Consider the following 17,880-nt stretch of genomic DNA (forward strand, 5'->3'; position numbering starts at 1 on the left):
ATGCTGCCTTGTGTAAATTTCCATCTGACTTGGCACAATGGATGTTTGTGGCGTTGCTGGCGGAGCAGCAGCCGTTGTGCTGCTCCCACATCGTGGTGGTAATCGAGGTGCTTGAGTTATAGCCCAACTTATTCCATTTTACAGCTCCTGCAGCGCTAACAGATGTACGGGCGTCTGATCCAATCATGCAGCAAGAGATTTTGGGGCCAGTTCTTCTCGTTTTGACAGTGTGGAAGCTGGGAGCAGCCATACATTTTACAAACAAGAATAAACGACCCTTAGCAACATATGGCTGTGCTGGCAGCTCCAGAGCAGTCCCAGATCAGGCACCCTGCGAGGTAGGAATGTTGCTGGGCGCTGGAGCTGGGCAGCCTGGACAAAGCATCTGCCTTCCCCCGTGATATTAATGAGGTGCAGGCACTGGAATCCCTATGCTGTATGGCTGGGAGGGCTGGGAAGAGACAAAGAGCTTGGAAAAACAACTGCCAGCCCAGAGCTAGGGAGGTTTATTTGGATTTAGAGGCTGGGTTTTGTTTTGGTCACTCTGCTGCTGCTGCCTGGCTGACCTTGTGGGGTCGGGAGCAGGGGCAGCTCAGCTGCTCTGTGCCTCTGCTCCAGCCTGGTGAGGAGGGTGCACCTGAGGGATCACAGAATTCCAGGATCATCCAGGTTGGAAAAGCCCTCCAAGATCATTAAGCCCAAGCTTGTCACCAGCCCAGAGCACTGAGTGCCACGTCCAGGAATTCCTTGGACTCCAAACCTCCCTGGACAGCCCCTTCCAGTCCCTGAGCACCCTTTCCATGAGGAAATTCCTCCTGCTGTCCAACCCGACCCTCCCCTGGCACAGTTTGATGCAGTTCCCTCTCCTCCTGTCCCTGTTCCCTGGGAGCAGAGCCTGACATCCCCAGGCTGTCCCCTCCTGTCAGGAGCTGTGCAGAGCCACAAGGTCCCACCTGAGCCACCTCCAGCTCAAGAGCTTGTGGCTGTCCTGTTACCTTGGGGACAACTCTCAGGGCAGAATGTCCCATCCTTGTCTCCACTCCCTCCTAAAGCCAAACCCTGCTTAGTAACACACTAAGGGTCACCCCAGCAGCTCCCTCTGCCTCAGCCCTCCAGAAACAACTGCTGTGGGTGGAGAGGGAGGGGGCAGCTGGGAGCACCCCAGTAAATTTAATCTCTCCATCATTTTAAGTGTAGCAGCTTGATTTATTTCTCCTTGCAATCCAAACAATGCCAGCTTTGGTCCCAAAACAGTAGTGAGATTTCTTCCCCCCAGCTGGAAAAAAAGGAAATACTATAAATCCCTCCCCAAGCTGATTTATGCAGCATTCATGAAGAATTTATATTGCAAAGGATTTTATTAAATTAAACTTGAAAAGCCTCTTGATTCCTGAGGTTCAGTCCCAGAGCCAGAGCTCTCATAAAACTGGCAGGAGCAGGCAGAGGGAATGGCTGAGGTGACACTGCAGCTGATGGGACCATCCAAATCCAGAGCATTTGTCACTGGGATGTGTTCCAGGCTGAGGCTTGGAAAATTACTCCATGAGAAATGGGCATTAACAAGAGCTATGAAATATCTGCCTCAAACCCAGGTGAGTGATCTGTTAGTGCTGGGCACTCCTCACTCATTCCTGGGCATTCCTCACTGCCCAGAAAGGGACACAGAGCCAGAGATTCCTTGGAGAACAAGTTTAAGGTTGCTTCTACTCAAATAATTGAATGGGAAAAGGGGCAGGATGGATTTAAAAGCTGCCCCACTAAAAGCAGGACAAGCCCTGGATGGGCATCACCACCTTGCAGCCCACAGCATTCCCAGGGGGGAAAATGACACCAGCAGGGTTCACATGGGTTCCTCCCAGTTGTATTTCCAAGCTGGAAGCAGCTTGGACGCGAGTGCAAAGCTGGAATTGTGTGATGTGGCTGTGAGCTCTCTCCAGCCTGCTCTGCCGAGGGTTCCATGGACAAACATTCCAGGGGCCCTTGGGGTGCTGCTCCTCACCCCAACCCCCTTTTCCTGCACCCTCAATGCTCCCAAACCCTGGGCTCTGCTCCCCCAGCTGTTCCTGCAGCTGGACCCACCATTCCAAGGGACAGCTCCCCATGGAGACACCCCCAGCACACAGACCCTGGGATTTGGCCTTTCCTGCTTCACCCCCTCCATGCTGTTCCTGGCAGAGGATGCCCTGGATTGAGAATTCCTCACATGCACAACAAGAGGCAGCAAAGCCAAGGAATTCTTGGTGCATTCCTGTAAATCTGTGCAGCTCAGCTCCAGCCAGAGCTGATGGATTGGAAGGGACTTGGAGCAGCAAAGCTCACAGGGCTCGCTGTTAAAACGTGACAGTTTGTGGCCCTTTGGTACAAGGAAATTCACATTTATTATTTCAGAGCTGTGGACACAATTCCCAAAGGCCTCCAGCTGCTGCTCCATACGAGCACTGTGACTTCAGAGGAGGAGCTGATTGTTTTCCTGATTGTTTTCCTGATTGTTTTCCTTTCATCATCCCTCAGAGTCCTGCCAGAGCCTTCCCACAGCACCTGCTGCTGCCCAGGGAAATGAAGGCATCTCCAAAATGTTATGGAATTCTCCTGCCTCTACTCCCAGCTGGGAGAAGCAGTGGCTCCAGAGCCATCCCCACATGGGATGTGTGGGCCAGGCCCAGGGAACAGGACAGGTGTGTTTGGGTCCCTTCCAACTCAGGATATTCTGTGATTCTCTTCCTCTCAGGATTTATCAACAAGGTCCTGGTTATTTCACATGGAAATCCTCGGCAGCTCCCATTTCCAGTCCAGGCTTGTCCTCTCTCCCTTCCTTGATGGACAAAAGCAGTCAGCTGGATTTAGTTTTCCATGATCAAGGACAGAACATTCCAGCTCCCAGCTAGGGCTCAGGTTTTATGTAGATTTTCTCTTCCTTCCCTTCCTTCATTGCAGCATAACGTGCCAGGACAAAGAGATAATCACTGAGCCTGGAAAACGGGAAAAGCAGGAAAATCAGTGATCTTATTCCAGAAGAGAAGCTTGTTGAGAAGCAAAACCCCCCAGTTTTATTCCCAGAACTAAGGGAATGCTTCAGTAGGACAGGGGAATGGTTTGGGGTTTTATTTTTTTTACCTGTTTAAATACTTGGCCACGTTTGGATCTGTTTCCCCTGCTTGCACTAAAGGGACCACACTGGAAAAAGCAAAGGGAAATGCTGGTGTTTGATTTTCCACCTCTGAGTGCACAAAAACTGGAGCCCCTTCCCAACCCAAATGTCCCCATGGAGTCCCCACTTTGACTCCTGCAGAAGTGGGGGATCTTTGCTTCCCAGGGGGATCTGGGAGGGGTGAATGATGCCAGAAATGTTTGTGTTTGTCCTGGAAGCCCCCTGCTCTGCTCCTCCCATCCATGGGAATCACTGAACCGAGACTATTTACAAGGGCCTGGAGTGACAGGACACAGGGAATGACTTCCCCACTGCCAGAGGGCAGGGTTAGATGGGATACTGGGAAAAAATTCTTCCCTGTGAGAGTGGTGAGGCCCTGGCACAGGGTGCCCAGAAAAGCTCTGGCTGCCCCATCCCTGGAAGCATCCAAGGTCAGGTTGGATGTGGCTGCAGAATCCCAAAACATTTAGGTTGGGGAAGGAAGAACAGAGCCTGACTTTGTGTCTCCTGCACTCCTGGAATTGGGCTAAGCTTGGCTGGAGCCCCAAGCCCAGCCCTGGTTTGCTGTCACTGGGGTGTCCCCGTGCCCATTTCCTCAGGGTGACCCCAGCACAGCACTCACCACCTCTCAGCCCTGCGGCACACGGCTCGGGACAAGTGGAGAGCAGCACTGCTCCTGCCTCCAGACTGGAACAGCAAGGAAACACCACTGAGGGTCTGCCCCAGCAGGGACAGCCCCCTGCCCTCCCACCCACATGGAACTGAGCCCTGTGCCACGCCAGGCAGGGCAGGGACAGCAGGGTGGGCAGATGTAACTCCCAGCTCCTTGGCTCTGCTTTTCCCTTGCTGTTTGCCCATGGGAATAGCAGCCTCCCAGGCTGTCCTCCCATGGTAAGCAGTGCAGCAGGGCTACCCCACGGAAATGAGGGGCACAGGCAGCACCTACAGGCAGGATGAAGGCTCTGAGGGGAGGCAGCTGCTCTGAGTAGCTGTCAATCCACTGCTCCAGCTCCAGGATGGGCTTCTCGCTGAATGATGTTCGTTCTACAGAGGGGAGAGAAGAACTGGCTGGAAAAAAGTGATTCAGACAACAAGCTGAGCTCTCATTTTGCTATCTTGGATCAGCAAGCTCTAAGAAACCAAACACTCAGCATCCCAGCTCTCACACCACCCCAGGAAAGGCAGGACTTACTGCGGTGAGCCTCCCTGGCTGAGGAGAGTGGCGTGGCAATGTTGGAGCCCACATCCTGCAGCATGCACTGCACCTGGACAGAAACCACAACTGCTGTCACTGCCAGCCATGGCTTTTTGCATTCCAGTGCTCAGCAGAGCTGATCAGCCAAACTCACAGGCTGCCCAGGCAGGACCTGGGTCACTGCTGTGCCCTTGTGGTTGTTTGTGTCCCAGTTTCAAACCTGGAGCTCTGTTACAACAAAACTCATGTTCGTATGTGGATCTGACTTAGAATAAACCTAGAGATGAATCTGTCTGCCCATAACTAATAATTTCATCTACCAACTTCCTTCTTGGTTAAAGAAATTTGCCTCTTAGAGAGCAATCAAGGAAGTCTTAAAGATTTAGATATTGAAATATTAAATGTATTGAATTCCTGTGTGTCAGTGGGAGCACTGTGGCTAAAATTAAGAAGTCCATGTTTTAATAGCACTGGAATGAAGATTATCATTAATACTCACCTTATGAAGTTGATCAACAAACGTGTGACCCTTTTCACTGCTAAATTCACCGGCCAGCCTTGGGTAGAGAGAAAAAAACAAAACAGAATTAGTTGGGAATAAAGAAATCATAACAAACATACTTTTCTATATGATTTGGATACTCCCAGCCGGTGCTTACCCTATGGCCGAGCTCAGCTCATCCGTGGCTCCGAGGGCCTCAAAGATCCGGTCGCCCTTGGGCCGCCGCTCCCCGGTGAAGGTGCTGGAGAATCCTTTGGGAAGGGCGGGAGGCGCTCAGGGCCCGCCTGGGGAGCTCTGCCCGCGGCCCCCGGCGCCCCGGGCTCTACCTGAGTCTCCCGTCCTCGTGTAGATCCTCGGGGCCCGCTCGGCAGCGGCGCGCTCGGGGCTGTGGAGGCACAAACCGTGAGGGGACACCGTGAGGGGGGCATACACCGTGAGAGACTCAACGACACCGTGAGGGGGTCCCGGCCCTCCCACGCTCACCTGCCCGCCCCGCTCCGCCACCGCCGCCCCGCCATCCCCGGCAGGCCCCGTCCCGCCGCCACCGCCGCTCGCCGCCACATCCCTGCCGGCCGCCGTCCCCGCCGCCGTCCCGCCCTCAGCCCACGCTGTCACCCCAGCGCCGCGCCACCCCGCAATGCCCCCTTCCCATTGGCCGTCCGCAAAGTCCCGCCCTCGCACGACGCCCGGCTATTGGCTGAGCGCAGGGAGGCGGGGCAGGGCGCGGCTCCGATTGGTGTGTGGGGCTGTCAGTCGGCACCGGCCGTGCGGCGATGTGGACGCGGGAGCTGGCGGTGTCGGCGCCGGGCAAGGTGATCCTGCACGGGGAGCACGCCGTGGTGCTGGGCAAGGTGAGGGCACGGCGGGGAAACCAGGGCTGCCCGGCTCGGTAACCGGGGCTTCCCGGCTCGGTAACCGGGGCTGCCCGGCCCCGCTGACCCCCGCTCTCCGCCCGCAGGTGGCCCTGGCCGTGGCGCTGGACCTGCGCACGTTTCTCCGCCTGCGGCCCGGCGCTCAGGGCCGGCTGAGCGTCTCCTTGCCCGGCGTCGGCGTCCGGAGGAGCTGGGACACCCCCGACCTCCGGGCCCTGCGGGAGCGGATCGCAGGCAAGGGCCGGGGAAAGGAAGGAGGAGCTGCCTCGGGGCATTGAGGGGCTCTCGGTGCCGTTCGGTGCCTGTCACACCCCGGTGACCGTGCTGGGACCCCTCCATGGGGTGGCATTGCCGAACCCCCGTGGGGTGACTCTGCAGGGACCCCCGTGGGGTTATTTGTCCTCCCTGCAGTGTTTTGGGGTCTCGCTCTGTCTGACCCCGCTCACTGACGTGTTCCTGCCCCTCTCAGTTATTTACATTCCCCTTGTGGCCCCGCTGATGCTCAGGTGTCCGTTGTGGCCCTGTCCCCTCCTGGTTTGGGTTCCAGGGACTTGTTCTGGTGCTGTTGTGGCTCCAGCCAGCCTGGGTCTGTTTTCCTGCCCGTCTGTCCCACACCAGCCCTCACAGTAAATTTCTGCAGCACCTTGCACTGGCTGGAGCCCCAGGATATCCCACTTCCAAAATCCACGTCCTTTAATGAAGAGTTTGTGACTTGCCGTGTTTTCCATAGTGGTTATGGCTGGATGCAGTGGCAGGTGTAGGCAGGGAGACATTTGGAAATATGGAGTATGGAAACCCTGGGATTTCAGAGTGCCTGGTGGAGGTTTTGCTTTTATTTCATGGAAGATCCTCAGGTAGAACCTGAAATTGGCCCCAGCTGTTTCTGCTTGCTGTAACAGAAGGTTTTGTTATAAATACTGCTCTCAGTGTAACAATTCCCTGGTTTTTAAGTGTTTAAACTCTCCCCTGCTTGCTTCCATAGCTGATGGTGATGAGTCCAAGTCTCCCAGTGTGGAACAGCTGGATGCACTGAGGGAGTTTGCTGGAATTGCTGCTGGGGCCTCAGCTCCAGACAGTCTTGCCACTCTTGCCTTCCTGTATATGTGCCTGGCTATTTCTGCTAAGTATGGGTAAGGCTCTGCTCCTGCCCCAAACTTTTGGTGCTGGGTGGGTGCTTCAGGCAGGTGAGCTGGGAGTCTCTGCTCTCACTTAGTTCTGAGGGCTGAAAGCAGAGCAGTTCATGCCACAGTCACAACACACACACCCCTCCCCACGGCAGGCAGCTCCTGTCATCCTGGCTTAGGCTGGCAAAACAGAAATAAACTGTGAATTTATTGTCTGAACTAAGTCTGATCTCTTTATGGGCTGAATCTGCCTAAAACTGAAAATGTGGGGCTGTTCCAGTTCCCAGCCTTGCCCAGCACCATCAGTGATCTCTGTGTGACTGGATGGGTGCTCAGGGCAGTGCCAGAAACCAAAGCAGAGCCCAACTTCCATCTTCTCATCCAAGGATAAAGAGCTGGGATGTGCAGCTGGGTTGTGGTTTCCCTGCAGTCTCAGGGTGGCACTGGGACTGTCAACAGCCCTGGAAAGCTCTTGGGCTTTATTTTGGGGTCTATAACACAACCCAGGTGTGTTCAGTGGAGCAAATGGACGTGGATATATCCATGTTCCATCTTCTCCACCAACCTCTTGCCCCAGTGGGATGTGGCTGTGCAATTACAGATTTGGGATATTTACATTTTATTCAGAAATATATTTACAACGACCTCTGAAGGGGCTCTTTATGCTGCTGCTCAGGTATTTAGTTACCAACAGCCCCCTTCTAGCAGCCTGACAAGCTGTGCCAATCATGGGTCCAGCTCAGGAGGGCTTTATTCCATCACACGTGCTTGCCCAGGCTGCTCCATTCAGGAGTGATCCCTCCTGCAGCCCCAGTGTGTCAGATGCATGTGCTGATTTGCCAATTCTCACCCACCTTTCCCTGTGATCAGTCCTAACTGGCTTCTTTGCCTTTTTGATGTTGTCTGGGGGTGGAACTCAGGGTGCTGGTGCCAGTCCCTGTGTGTGGGAGTGGAATTCAGGGTGCTGGTGCCAGTTCCTGTGCCAGTGCCTGCGTGTGTGTCTGTTTCCCAGGGATGTTCCCAGCGTGGATATCGTGGTGTGCTCGGAGCTGCCCACGGGAGCAGGGCTGGGATCCAGTGCTGCCTATGCTGTGTGCCTGGCTGCAGCCCTGCTCGTGCTGTGTGGAGCCATCTCCTGCCCACTGCAGGAGGGAGAATCCACAGCCAGGTAAGGAATTCCAGCCTGGCATGCACAGCTCTGTGCCCCACCTTCCCTTTTGCCTGCATGAGTTCTGGCACTGCCACCTCTGCTGGTCTGTCACCACAAGTGACACCCTGAGCCCGTCTCCTGTCCATACCCAGTATTCCCAGCCCTAACTCTTTACCTCAGCCCTGTCCCAGACTTTGTAAAACTCCCCCTATTTCCCTTGTTTAGGGTCAGAAAAACATACCTAAAAAGGGGGGGAAAAAGCCTTATTTTTTCAATCAAATAAAACACACTGAAATTTTTCATCCTCAGTTTCCTCTGGCTCTGAGCACCTTCCAGGTTTTGCTTTGAGTCCTCGAGGATCCTTTCTGGGTTTCTTTTGCATTTCCCATGGATTTTTTTTCTGCATGTGCTACATTTCCTCCTCATCTCCTGCCTGTCTTTCCCTTTTATCAGTGCCTGATGAAAGAGAGTTTCTTTCCTGCTGCCCTTGGAGCTCCCCTTTGGAAGCCTGGAGTGCTGTGCCCCTGTGAGAGGGAGCTCTGTTTGAAGCTGTTCAAAATCAAAGCTGGAGGGGCAGAACCTCTGTTGTGTGGGGCTGAGAGTGAGACAGCAAGGAGGGTGGTTCTGTGTTCTGACCCAGAAACAGGTTCTTGTTGGGAGCACTTGAGCAAATCTCCCAAATTTGGGAAATAAAAAGGCAGCTCCAAGTGTTACAGCAAAGATATCTTCATTCCCTGCTCACCCTCCGTGGCTTCAGCATGGATCCAGCATAATTCCTGCCTTCCAGCTGCTGTGCAGAGAGCTGGGGGTGTCAGACTTCAGAGGGGTTTTGCTTCCCATGGCAAGAAAAGAACAGCAGGATAGAAAGGCTCCTGTGTCGGGAGGAATTGCAGCCTCTCAAAGAGGATTAGGAACAAGTGGTTTACTCCTGTTCCTGAGGCTGCTGCTGGGAGCTGTTTGCTGAGTGCTCCCAGATTAAATCCTGGCAGGTGGAATGCAAGGTGTGTGGACATGGATAAGGACATTCAGCCAAGGCCCAGGGAAGCAGGAGTGAAGGGGAACAGTTTCTGGATAGCAGGTGGCTCTTGGAATTTCTGCCTTGCCTTGTAAGACACTGTGAGGCTTTCTCAAAATCTGGATTTATGCCTCTGCCCCAGCATGGAATACCTGTTGAATGGACTTGTGGTGTGCAGGGAGGGTCAGAGGTGTGGTTTTGTGCTCAGACTGAGAGCAGGATTAGATGGGATACGGGGAATTCCTCCCTGTGAGGATGGTGAGGCCCTGGCACAGGCTGTCCACAAAAGCTGTGGCTGCTCCATCCCTGGAAGTGTCCAAGGCCAGGTTGGATGGGGCTTGGAGCAGCCTGAGACAGTGAAAGGTGTCCCTGCCCAACCAGGGCCTCACCACCTCGCAGGGAAGAATTTTTTCCTGGTATCCAATCTAAACCCATCAATCTCTGTCACCTTAAAGCCATTCCCCCTTGTCCTGTCATTCCAGGTCCTTGTGCATAGTCTCTGTCCATCTTTCTTGTAGCCCTTCAGGCACTGGAATGAGGTGTCCCCAAAGCTTCTCCTCTCCTGAACAATCCCAGCTCCCTCAGCCTTTCCAGTGTGTGTGCTAACACTCCCTGTCTGGTGAGGTGGGGATGAGTCTGGACTTGAATTCCAGACTGAATTCCAGACTAAATCTGATCTACAGCAGGCCAAAGCTGAGATCTTCCCCCTGAACCTGATCCCTCCCTCTCCACTGGTTTGGAGTGGTTTGGTTGGAGTTATTTCCTTGCCTTCCAGGTGGACAGAAGAAGAGCTGACCCTGATTAACAGCTGGGCCTTCCGAGGGGAGCAGGTGATCCACGGCAATCCATCGGGTGTGGACAATGCTGTTGGCACCTGGGGTAGGTGTTTTTGCTGCTTCTCAGGCAGAAACTCCTAAATTCAGCTCCCTGCTCAGGCCTGAGCACAGGGAATCCTTCCCCTGTCTCAGTCTGCCCCATCTGTGAGCTGGGCCTGGAGCCAGCTGGAATGTTGGGAATGGGCTGCAGGAACACCAGAGCTCTGTCCCCCCCAGGCAGGTGCCACAGGGCAGAGACCTTGCTGCAAATAACTGATATTGAAACATTCTGCAGTGAACAAAGAAACCTAATCCTGTCCCAGGGATAATGCAGGGGAAAATGCAGTTGGACAGCTGTCATTTAGTTTCAATTAGCAGAGACTTCCCAGTGTTTTGAAAGTGTCCTTGGAGACTGTTAATAATCTTTCTAATGAGACCTAATCACAGTGGGTCTGTGAGGGTAGGAGCCAAGTGAGACATTCCTTCTGGACAATGAAATTCCTTGCTGCAAGATGGCTGCTGACACCAGTGCACACCACTTCACTCCATGGAATCCCATGTGCTTGGCTCTGCTGGATTCTGTTTTCTCAGCAAAGGCTTCATGCTGGCCAAACTCTTTGCCTTTTCAAAAATTATTTGGTGTGATCCTGGAGGAGAGGAGAGCAAAGGGAAAGGCCTTGGGTTGAGCATGTCCAGCCAGACCCTCTCATTAAGGCAGCAGGGTGAGGCAGGGCCGTGCTGCTGGAGAACATGGTTCATTTAGCTGGTGTTTCTTGCAATTACTGTCACAGGCTCTGGGTGAGGTTCTGAAGATGAAAAACCTTCTGTGTTATCTCTCAGCTCGCTCTCTGCTGAGACAATAACATGTATTTTACTTTAGGTGGAGCCCTGAGATACCAAGCAGGAAAAATCACACCGTTAAAGAGGTAATATTGGAGTTTAAAAATAACCCTCACACACGGTGGGTGGAACGTGTCAGAGAGGCTCTGGGTGGGTGTTGGAGGGTATGAGGATGATGGGAGATGGCTGGAGTGTGGGAAGGGCTCTGCAGCCCCATTTTGGGTGTGGGCAGCCTCAGTTGTTGGGGTGGATGGGGACAGTAAAACGTTTGGTCATTATCTGACATTAGATGAACACAGCACAAAGGATCAATATTAATTTCATGGCATTATGGGCAGCAGGAATGGATCTGCTCCTGGCAGCAAATGACATTTGTGGGGAGGGGGAACTTTGTGCTTACCTGGTGGTGGGAAAAGCCACTGGCAGAGAGAAATCTGGGTCCTGAGTGTTCCCTCTGCCTCCTGCCAGAGAAGTATAATCTGACTCCATTAAAATCTTCCACAGTGCATGAAATTGCTCTATTAGCAGTTAATGGCCACTGCTGGCTACTCTTGTAGAGAGTATTTCAAAGGAGAAAATTTGCTTGAAAAACATGGATTTTAGTAAATACATTACAGTCCTATTTATAGCTCTAGTACAGTTGTTCCTTGTATCCAGGAGGAACAAGCCTGAGTCCAGCCAGCACTGCAACACCTGCTGAAGTTTTATAAAATGAATGGGACTCCTGATCTTGGGTTCCTGCTCAAAGAGGCCTTTTGAGGCAGAATAAGCTGTAGCCTTGGGGAGTGTGAAGGAAAGAGGCCGGGAGATGTTCCCTGCCCATGGCAGGGGGTTGGAATGAGATGAACTTTAAGGTCCTTTCCAGTCCAAAGCACTCTGGGATTCTCTGTCTCCTGTTGCTTCCAGGGTGCCCACACTGAGGATCTTGCTGACCAACACCAAAGTCCCTCGGAGCACCAAGGTCCTGGTGGCTGGTGTAAAGGAGAAGATCCTGAAGGTGCAGGTGGTTGTGGGATGGAGATGTGGGGGATAACCTTTGGGAGATAACCCTGGACTGCAGGTACCACAGGATCTTCTGGGACATCTCTCCTGTAGCCACTGTATTCCTATCACCCAGCTGCTTGGGAATGGGGTTTCAGCTCATCTCCTCCCTTCCTCCAGTTTAACAGGAGTTAAAACCACCAATTTGCAACCATGAAAAGAGCAGTTCCTTCCTCTGGCCTGTTTCCTTCTCTTCCTCCCTTTTCTGCAGCCAGGAGCAGGTTACCATCACCCTGCTCTGGGAATGAGTGAGGAATTGCCCAGCTCAAGGAGACTGGGACCAGTTTCCTCCCAGTGGTTTTGGAAGAGCAGCAAGCAGGCACCTGACATCCCTCCTTCCCCCTTTCCAGTTCCCTGCCATAATGAACCCAGTGCTGGACTCCATCGATGCCATTTCTCAGGAGTGCCAAAGTGTTCTGGAAGCCATGCCTGCAAATCCATCAGCAGAGCATTACCCTGTGCTGGAGGTAAGGGGCTTGCTTGCCAGTATTTTTAGCCCCTGTTACTGTTGAACATCAAAATGTCATTTAAAGAACATTAGATCTGAAAAAAAAAAGTGATAGCAGGAAATGTTCAGTTCTAAGTGAAACCATGGTCTGGGTGTGCTGCTTTTAATGCCCTTCCTGGAGCCAGCAGACAGAAGCTGCTGCTGGTGCCTCTTCCCAGCTGTGTGCAGGTCTGGGGCTCTGGGGACCTGTGGCTCTGGAGGGTTTGTTTCTCTTACAGAGTGCCACAGCTCTGGCAGTCACTGCCTGTGAATCAACAGCTCTGTCACTGCCAGGGCTGGGCTGAGCAGAGCCCAGAGCCACTGGTTGGTGATGGACTGACTGGTTCCCAGCCAGCTCCCGGTGCTGCAGGCTCATCCTGGCTCCAGAGAGCCACAGACAGAGCTGTGCCCAGAGCTGACCTGACATTGATGCACGAGGTGCACACAAAGATCTGTTTGTCTTGGCTTTGCTCGAAGAGCAGAGGCTGGGGAGGGGGAGGAACAGGATTCCGAGTGGAAGAAGTGCTGAGAGTGCTGTAATGCTGCTCCACAGCCCCTGGGGGAGGGATGTGTGTCTGTGTCCCAGCTGAGGCAAACCTGGCCTGGCCCTGGGAGCCAGCCTGGACACTCAGGAACCATTTGGTACCAGTCCTTGTTGGCATCTGGATGCTCCCCCTTGGCTCTCAGGAGGATCTCTGCTTGTCCTTGCTCATGCTCTGGGTTGTTCCCATGGCAGAGTCCTGCTCCCTTGGCACCAGGGTGGGATTCTGGCCCCCTCGCGGTGAGCTGAGCTGCCATCAGCTGAGGGAGGTCTGTTCACAGCACAGCTTCACACAACTCAATTCCACATCCTCAGGCTGTCAGAAGTGTCAGGGGACAGGGAAGAGAGGGGATAATTTGAGTTGTGCTTTGAGCTCCTCACATGGAAAATGCCAGAGCATCCTTGTGTCCCACACCCGGGCAGCAGCACTGCGGTGAGCAGGTTCCTGTCTTGAATCTTGTTGTTTTGTCTTGTGCTTGAAGAGCCCAGAGAGGCCCAGCTGATGAGATGCAGCACACAGATATATAAATACATCTTTTGGGCTGTTTCTGAGATGTGCAGCTCTGGCCAGAACCATGGAACTAGTCTAGTGTGTCATAAGCTGTCATCGGATTCCTGGCAGATTTTGGATCAGGAGATGACAGGTGTCTTGGATCATCACAGCCACTGCTGTGCCCTCACTCAGGCATATAAAGAGGCCTCTGGATGGATGTGTGTCCTGCCCAGCCTGGAGTGGGTGGTGGCTGAGCTCTGCCTGCCACCCACTCCTTGCTCTTCCCAAACACAGGGCAGAAATGCTCTCTCTGGAGGTGGGAGAGGGATTCTTTCTGCAGTGTCCCCTCCTGTGCGAGGTTGGCAGGATTCCTGGGTGGAGCTGAGGGAGGGGGATGTGGCTGACACCTGCCCTGTGCTCCCTGTGCACAGAGCCCTCCTGGCTCTCCGGGAGCTGCAGGCAGGGAACAGCTCAGTGCTGCTTGCTGGGGGAGGGCTGGGAGGGCCCTGTGGTGCTCAGGGAGCTCCTGTCTGCTTCTGGCCCTGCTCCAGACTTGCTTCAATCACAGACCAAGCCCTTCCCTCTGGTCCTGAATTCCTCACCTGTCCTGCTGGGAGGGGAGAAGCTGTAACTTCCATTTCTGTGTGGTGCTGTCCATCCCTTGTGCTGTTTGGACCTTGCTGCTGGGGCAGCTTTCTCCAGGAGTAGCTGCTCTGGCTGGCTGGGAAGCGTGGCAGGGATGCTCCCACAGCTCTGCCAGGAGGGTGGGCTCTGTCAGTGCTGCTCCCTGAGGGAAGGACCCTCTCGACCCCACTTGAGCTGGGTGCCAGATTCCCAGCGTGGTGCTGCTCCTTGGCTCCCTGCCTGTGAGGAGGCAGAAGTGCAGCACAGAGCAAACAAAGGAATGTCCCTCTGTGTCACCTCTCCAGCCACGCCTCAGCCGTGTCAGAAGTCCCTGGATTTGGCTTTGCTGGATGGATTGCAGGGCAGGGCAGGGTGACAGCCAGGAATGAGAGCTGCTGGCTCAGTGCCCTTCCCACGGCCAGTGAGGGGCCTTGCACAGCCTCCTGCCCAGCACTCAGTGACAGGCCAGAGGAGAGGCAGTCAGGGGGCATTGGAGAGCTCTGGAAAAAATTCCTGCTGGCAGCTTGCAGTGATCAGGATTTTCCTGGAATGTGCAGGTCACTGTGCAAGTTGTGATGGGGGACAGGGACACAGCTCAGAGATCAGACTCTGCCCTGACCTTTCTCCTTGGTCCTGGTGGCCAAATTTCTGCATAAATGAGGTGGTTGTGAAGGGGTGGCTGGGAAGGCAGGGCTGCCTCTGCTCTAAAGTGTCTCTATGTGTGCTCATCTCCTCTCTTTTTGTTGCTTTCAGGAATTCTTTGACATAAACCAACACCACTTAAATGTGCTCGGCGTGGGCCACCCCTCCCTGGACAGGCTGTGCCAGGTGACAGCATCCCACGGCCTGCACAGCAAACTGACAGGGGCTGGTGGGGGTGGCTGTGGCATCACCCTGCTGCCACCAGGTCAGTACAGCCCCTTGGGCATCTTCCTCTTCCTCACAGCTCGGGGTGGGGGGCAGGTCTGGGAGCAGAGGAATCACTGCCAGCCCTGCTCTGGCTCTGGAGGAATGGGTGGGGTGTGTCCCAGCACTGCCTGGCACTGTGGCTTGCAGTGTGTGATTCAGAGTGTTCATTTATGTGTGTCAGCCCCCGAGGGCACTGGCCCTGTGCCAGGGGCTGTGTTTGGAGGAGCCATGGCCCTTTCCCTCTCCCTGCAGTGGCCGAGCTGACTCGCTGGCTGCTCTTGCCTTGCTCTTGGCAGACACCTCCCCTCTGGCCGTGGAAGCAGCCAAGGAAGACTTGTGTGCCTGTGGATTTGAATGCTGGGAGACCAAGATTGGGGCCCCTGGGGTGAGCCTGCACTCCTGCTCCTCCCTGAGTGCCCAAGTGCTGCACGCGCTCGCCCAGAGCTGAGCTGCTGCCCTGGCAGCCCTGAGCTCCTGGCACCACCTCCTCAGAGCTCTGTGTGCCCACATGCCTGGAAACTTCTTTCCCCTCTCCTGTGTGGCTCAGGGCCTCCAGATGTGGGTATGGAGCCAGTTTGGGGCCTGGTGTCACTGGGATTTGGGGCTGCAATGGAGACCTGGGAGCTCCCACCCAGCGGTGTTTGACCAAGGCTGTCAAAAATCCCGGTTTGAATTTCCTTCCTCAACTGCTGTGCTGATCCCAAGGGGCAGGAGGAGAGGGGCTTGGCTGGATTCCAGGGTGGATAATGACACTTTGCTGCTTCAGATGTATGTGGTGTCTCTCCCCTCAACCCTGCTGTCCTGTGGGAGCTGGCAAGGTGGATGTGCATGGTGCTTTGACGTTTTTGGGTGAAGAGCATCTTTGGCAGCTCAGGGCTTGATGCCCAGGTCTCTGTTTCTTCCGGACTACATTCCCAGTGAAGAGGAAACCTTTAATACAGCTCTTCCCTGCTATTAAGTGTTGGATAATTAAAATGCAAGATAAAGCACAATTCTACTGAAATTACTGATTTCCACTCTTTTCCATAATCTCTGCCTGGGCTGATAAGCAGAGTCCTGTAGTCAGGCTCTGGTTTTTATTCACATGTGCAAGGTCTGGCTCAAACAGCACCTGCAAGGAGGGCAGCTCCAGGCCAAGGGCAGGCTTAAAATTCCTCCTTGTAAAAGCTGTTCTCTCACACTTCACTCTTGAACCAGCATGCCCCTGACCCTGCCTGGTGTTGGGTTTACTTTGGTGTAATTAAGTAGGGGAAAGAAACACAAACCACGTCCTCAAAAGCTCACCATAAGTTGCAGTTGACAAACTCTAAAACCTAAATGCATTTAGACTTATTACACAAATGTAAATGCATTTTTAACTCCTGAAATTTTAATGAGCTGTGCCGCAGAATGAAGGGGAAGTGGCTGAGGCCAGAATCTCTGGGAGTTGTGAGCTGACTCTGAGGGACTGTGGTCTCTGCTGTACCTGCCAAGAGGGTTTTATCATCACTCTGTTTGTCTAGGGTGGGTTTTTTAAGTGGGTTTTTAAGTGTAGCTGTGTTCAAGAATCACTTCACTCAAAGCTGAGTAATGAATTGGCAGAGGTGGGGAATTTGCCTTCCCCTTCCAGCCCAGGGATAAAAAAAAATCAAGTGTGAGAAGCTGAGATGTTCTAGCTCTAAACCCCTAGCATCATGGTGACCAGCTTTAGTTCCCTGATCCCATGTAAAACTGTCTCTGGTTTTAATAAATCCATGGATTTTTTTATGTGCAAAGTGTTCTTTGATAATTATGCTGGATACAAAAGGAAAAAAGCACCTTACACTGCTTCAGGAAAGCAGGTCTCAGATGCTGCCTTTCTACATGTCTAATTACAATTCCAATTTGCATCTGGGAGCTGCTTTACACTAATCACAAGTCAGAAAGGCTGATAAATAATTTACCATTTTCTAATACAGTGTAATCAATGTGAGGATCTGGGAGCGTGTTGACTTTAACCACTTACATGTGTCGACTTTGTGATGTTGGCACAAAGAGATGCCAGATCCAGCACGGGGAACTTCCCTTCAAAGCAGCATGTCTGGGGCTTGTTGGCTCTGAGGGCTGGGGACCAGAACTGAGGGGAAATTCACAGAATCCCAGGATCATTCAGTTTGGGAAAGCTTTCCGAGTCCAACCTGTGTTTGATCCACACTTTCCCACCCAGCCCAGAGCACTGAGTGTCACATCCAGGTGTTCCTTGGATGCCTCCAGGGATGGTGACTCCAAACCTCCCCAAAAGGGACCTCCCTTTCCATGAGGAAACTCCTCCTGATGTCCAACCTGAGTGCTCATCCCGCTCTGCTCTGTGGCAGAGTGGAAGTGGTGACATTCCGGGGCAGGGAGGGTGGTGGCAGTGTCGTGGCAGGAGGGTGACCCATACAGGGGTCTGTGGGAAGGCTCCAGGGTGACACAGGCACTGCTGGGATCTGCCTTCCCTGTGCCACAGGGACCAGATCTGCCGAAGTCAGCAGCTGGAGCCAGTCCCAGTCTGGAGTGAGCACAGATTTCACATCCATCTGTGAGCACGGGATGCCCATTCCGTCCTTTCCAAACTCCTCCTTCACCAGCTCCATCAAACGCTCTGCAGGCACACTGCTACACCCAGAGGGACAACCCAAGGGGTGGCTGGGATGTTCCTGACCCCACATTCCACACAGGATGTGTGCACTCAGAGTTCCAACCTCGTGCTGCAGCTCCTGAGCCTTGGGACACACAAAACCACCCCTGCCCCTCCTCACCCAGGGCAGGAGCAGCTGCTGCCATGGGACTGGTGCCCCATGGGGACACAGAGAGGGGCAGAAGGAGGCACAGCTCTGTCTCTTGGAGGCACAGCCCTGTCTCTCGTGTGTTTTGCTGCTTTGGAAGCAGAACTGAAGCCTGTGGAGCGTGTTCTCCCCACGGATCAGCCCCTCCTCACAGGCACCCCGCGGGACGGATGTGCAGCAGGGCAGCGATTGCTGCTGAAGGATTAGCCTGGTAATTTGGCTAATTTTTCTTGAGCTTCATTTTTCACATTACGAGCTCTGCAGCAAGACTAACGAGCCTGGCTTTGCCTCTAATAGCCAGCACAGGGACGGGGAGGGGAGGCTGTGCTCCAGCCTAA

General features: G+C 53.7%; 2 protein-coding genes across 4 annotated transcripts; one reads left to right on the forward strand and one right to left on the reverse strand.

Annotated features, from left to right (window-relative positions):
* Nucleotides 1–2,476: 2,476 nt before the first annotated feature.
* MMAB (metabolism of cobalamin associated B) lies at nt 2,477–5,408 on the reverse strand. Its single transcript, XM_059485227.1, has 9 exons — nt 5,329–5,408; nt 5,172–5,230; nt 5,003–5,096; nt 4,843–4,900; nt 4,341–4,413; nt 4,095–4,192; nt 3,771–3,835; nt 3,115–3,174; nt 2,477–2,969 (listed from the first exon to the last, which is right to left on the reverse strand). The coding sequence occupies exons 1-9, from the start codon at nt 5,406–5,408 to the stop codon at nt 2,882–2,884; spliced, it is 675 nt and encodes a 224-aa protein (XP_059341210.1). The 3' UTR covers nt 2,477–2,881.
* A 202-nt stretch (nt 5,409–5,610) lies between these two features.
* On the forward strand, nt 5,611–16,510 carry MVK (mevalonate kinase). Of its 3 annotated transcripts, none has more exons than XM_059485405.1 (10): nt 5,613–5,696; nt 5,804–5,951; nt 6,700–6,847; nt 7,854–8,009; nt 9,782–9,885; nt 10,702–10,747; nt 11,568–11,658; nt 12,053–12,169; nt 14,601–14,754; nt 15,009–16,510. In XM_059485405.1, exons 1-10 carry the CDS (start codon nt 5,619–5,621, stop codon nt 15,143–15,145), a joined length of 1,179 nt encoding a protein of 392 aa, XP_059341388.1. In that variant the 5' UTR covers nt 5,613–5,618; the 3' UTR covers nt 15,146–16,510. The 3 variants fall into 3 exon arrangements, with proteins under 3 accessions (XP_059341389.1, XP_059341388.1, XP_059341386.1); XM_059485403.1 differs by having other exon boundaries at nt 15,053–16,510; XM_059485406.1 differs by lacking the exon at nt 5,804–5,951 and having other exon boundaries at nt 5,611–5,696; nt 15,053–16,510.
* The last annotated feature ends 1,370 nt before the right edge of the window (nt 16,511–17,880 follow it).

This window comes from Ammospiza nelsoni, chromosome 18, assembly GCF_027579445.1.
Source record: "Ammospiza nelsoni isolate bAmmNel1 chromosome 18, bAmmNel1.pri, whole genome shotgun sequence".
NCBI classification, from domain to species: domain Eukaryota; kingdom Metazoa; phylum Chordata; class Aves; order Passeriformes; family Passerellidae; genus Ammospiza; species Ammospiza nelsoni.

What these genes read in the sequence shown, in the direction of transcription:
- MVK (XM_059485403.1), top strand. Translation starts at nt 5,619, where the DNA reads ATGTGGACGCGGGAGCTGGCGGTGTCGGCGCCGGGCAAGGTGATCCTG. An exon ending in CAATGCTGTTGGCACCTGGG is followed by an intron (nt 9,886 to 10,701) that starts GTAGGTGTTTTT and finishes ATTTTACTTTAG; the next exon opens with GTGGAGCCCTGAGATACCAA. An exon ending in AAAATCACACCGTTAAAGAG is followed by an intron (nt 10,748 to 11,567) that starts GTAATATTGGAG and finishes TGTTGCTTCCAG; the next exon opens with GGTGCCCACACTGAGGATCT.
- MMAB (XM_059485227.1), bottom strand. Translation starts at nt 5,408, where the DNA reads ATGTGGCGGCGAGCGGCGGTGGCGGCGGGACGGGGCCTGCCGGGGATG. An exon ending in GAGCTGAGCTCGGCCATAGG is followed by an intron (nt 4,901 to 5,002) that starts GTAAGCACCGGC and finishes TCTCTACCCAAG; the next exon opens with GCTGGCCGGTGAATTTAGCA. An exon ending in TGCCGCAGGGCTGAGAGGTG is followed by an intron (nt 3,175 to 3,770) that starts GTGAGTGCTGTG and finishes TGCTTTTTCCAG; the next exon opens with TGTGGTCCCTTTAGTGCAAG.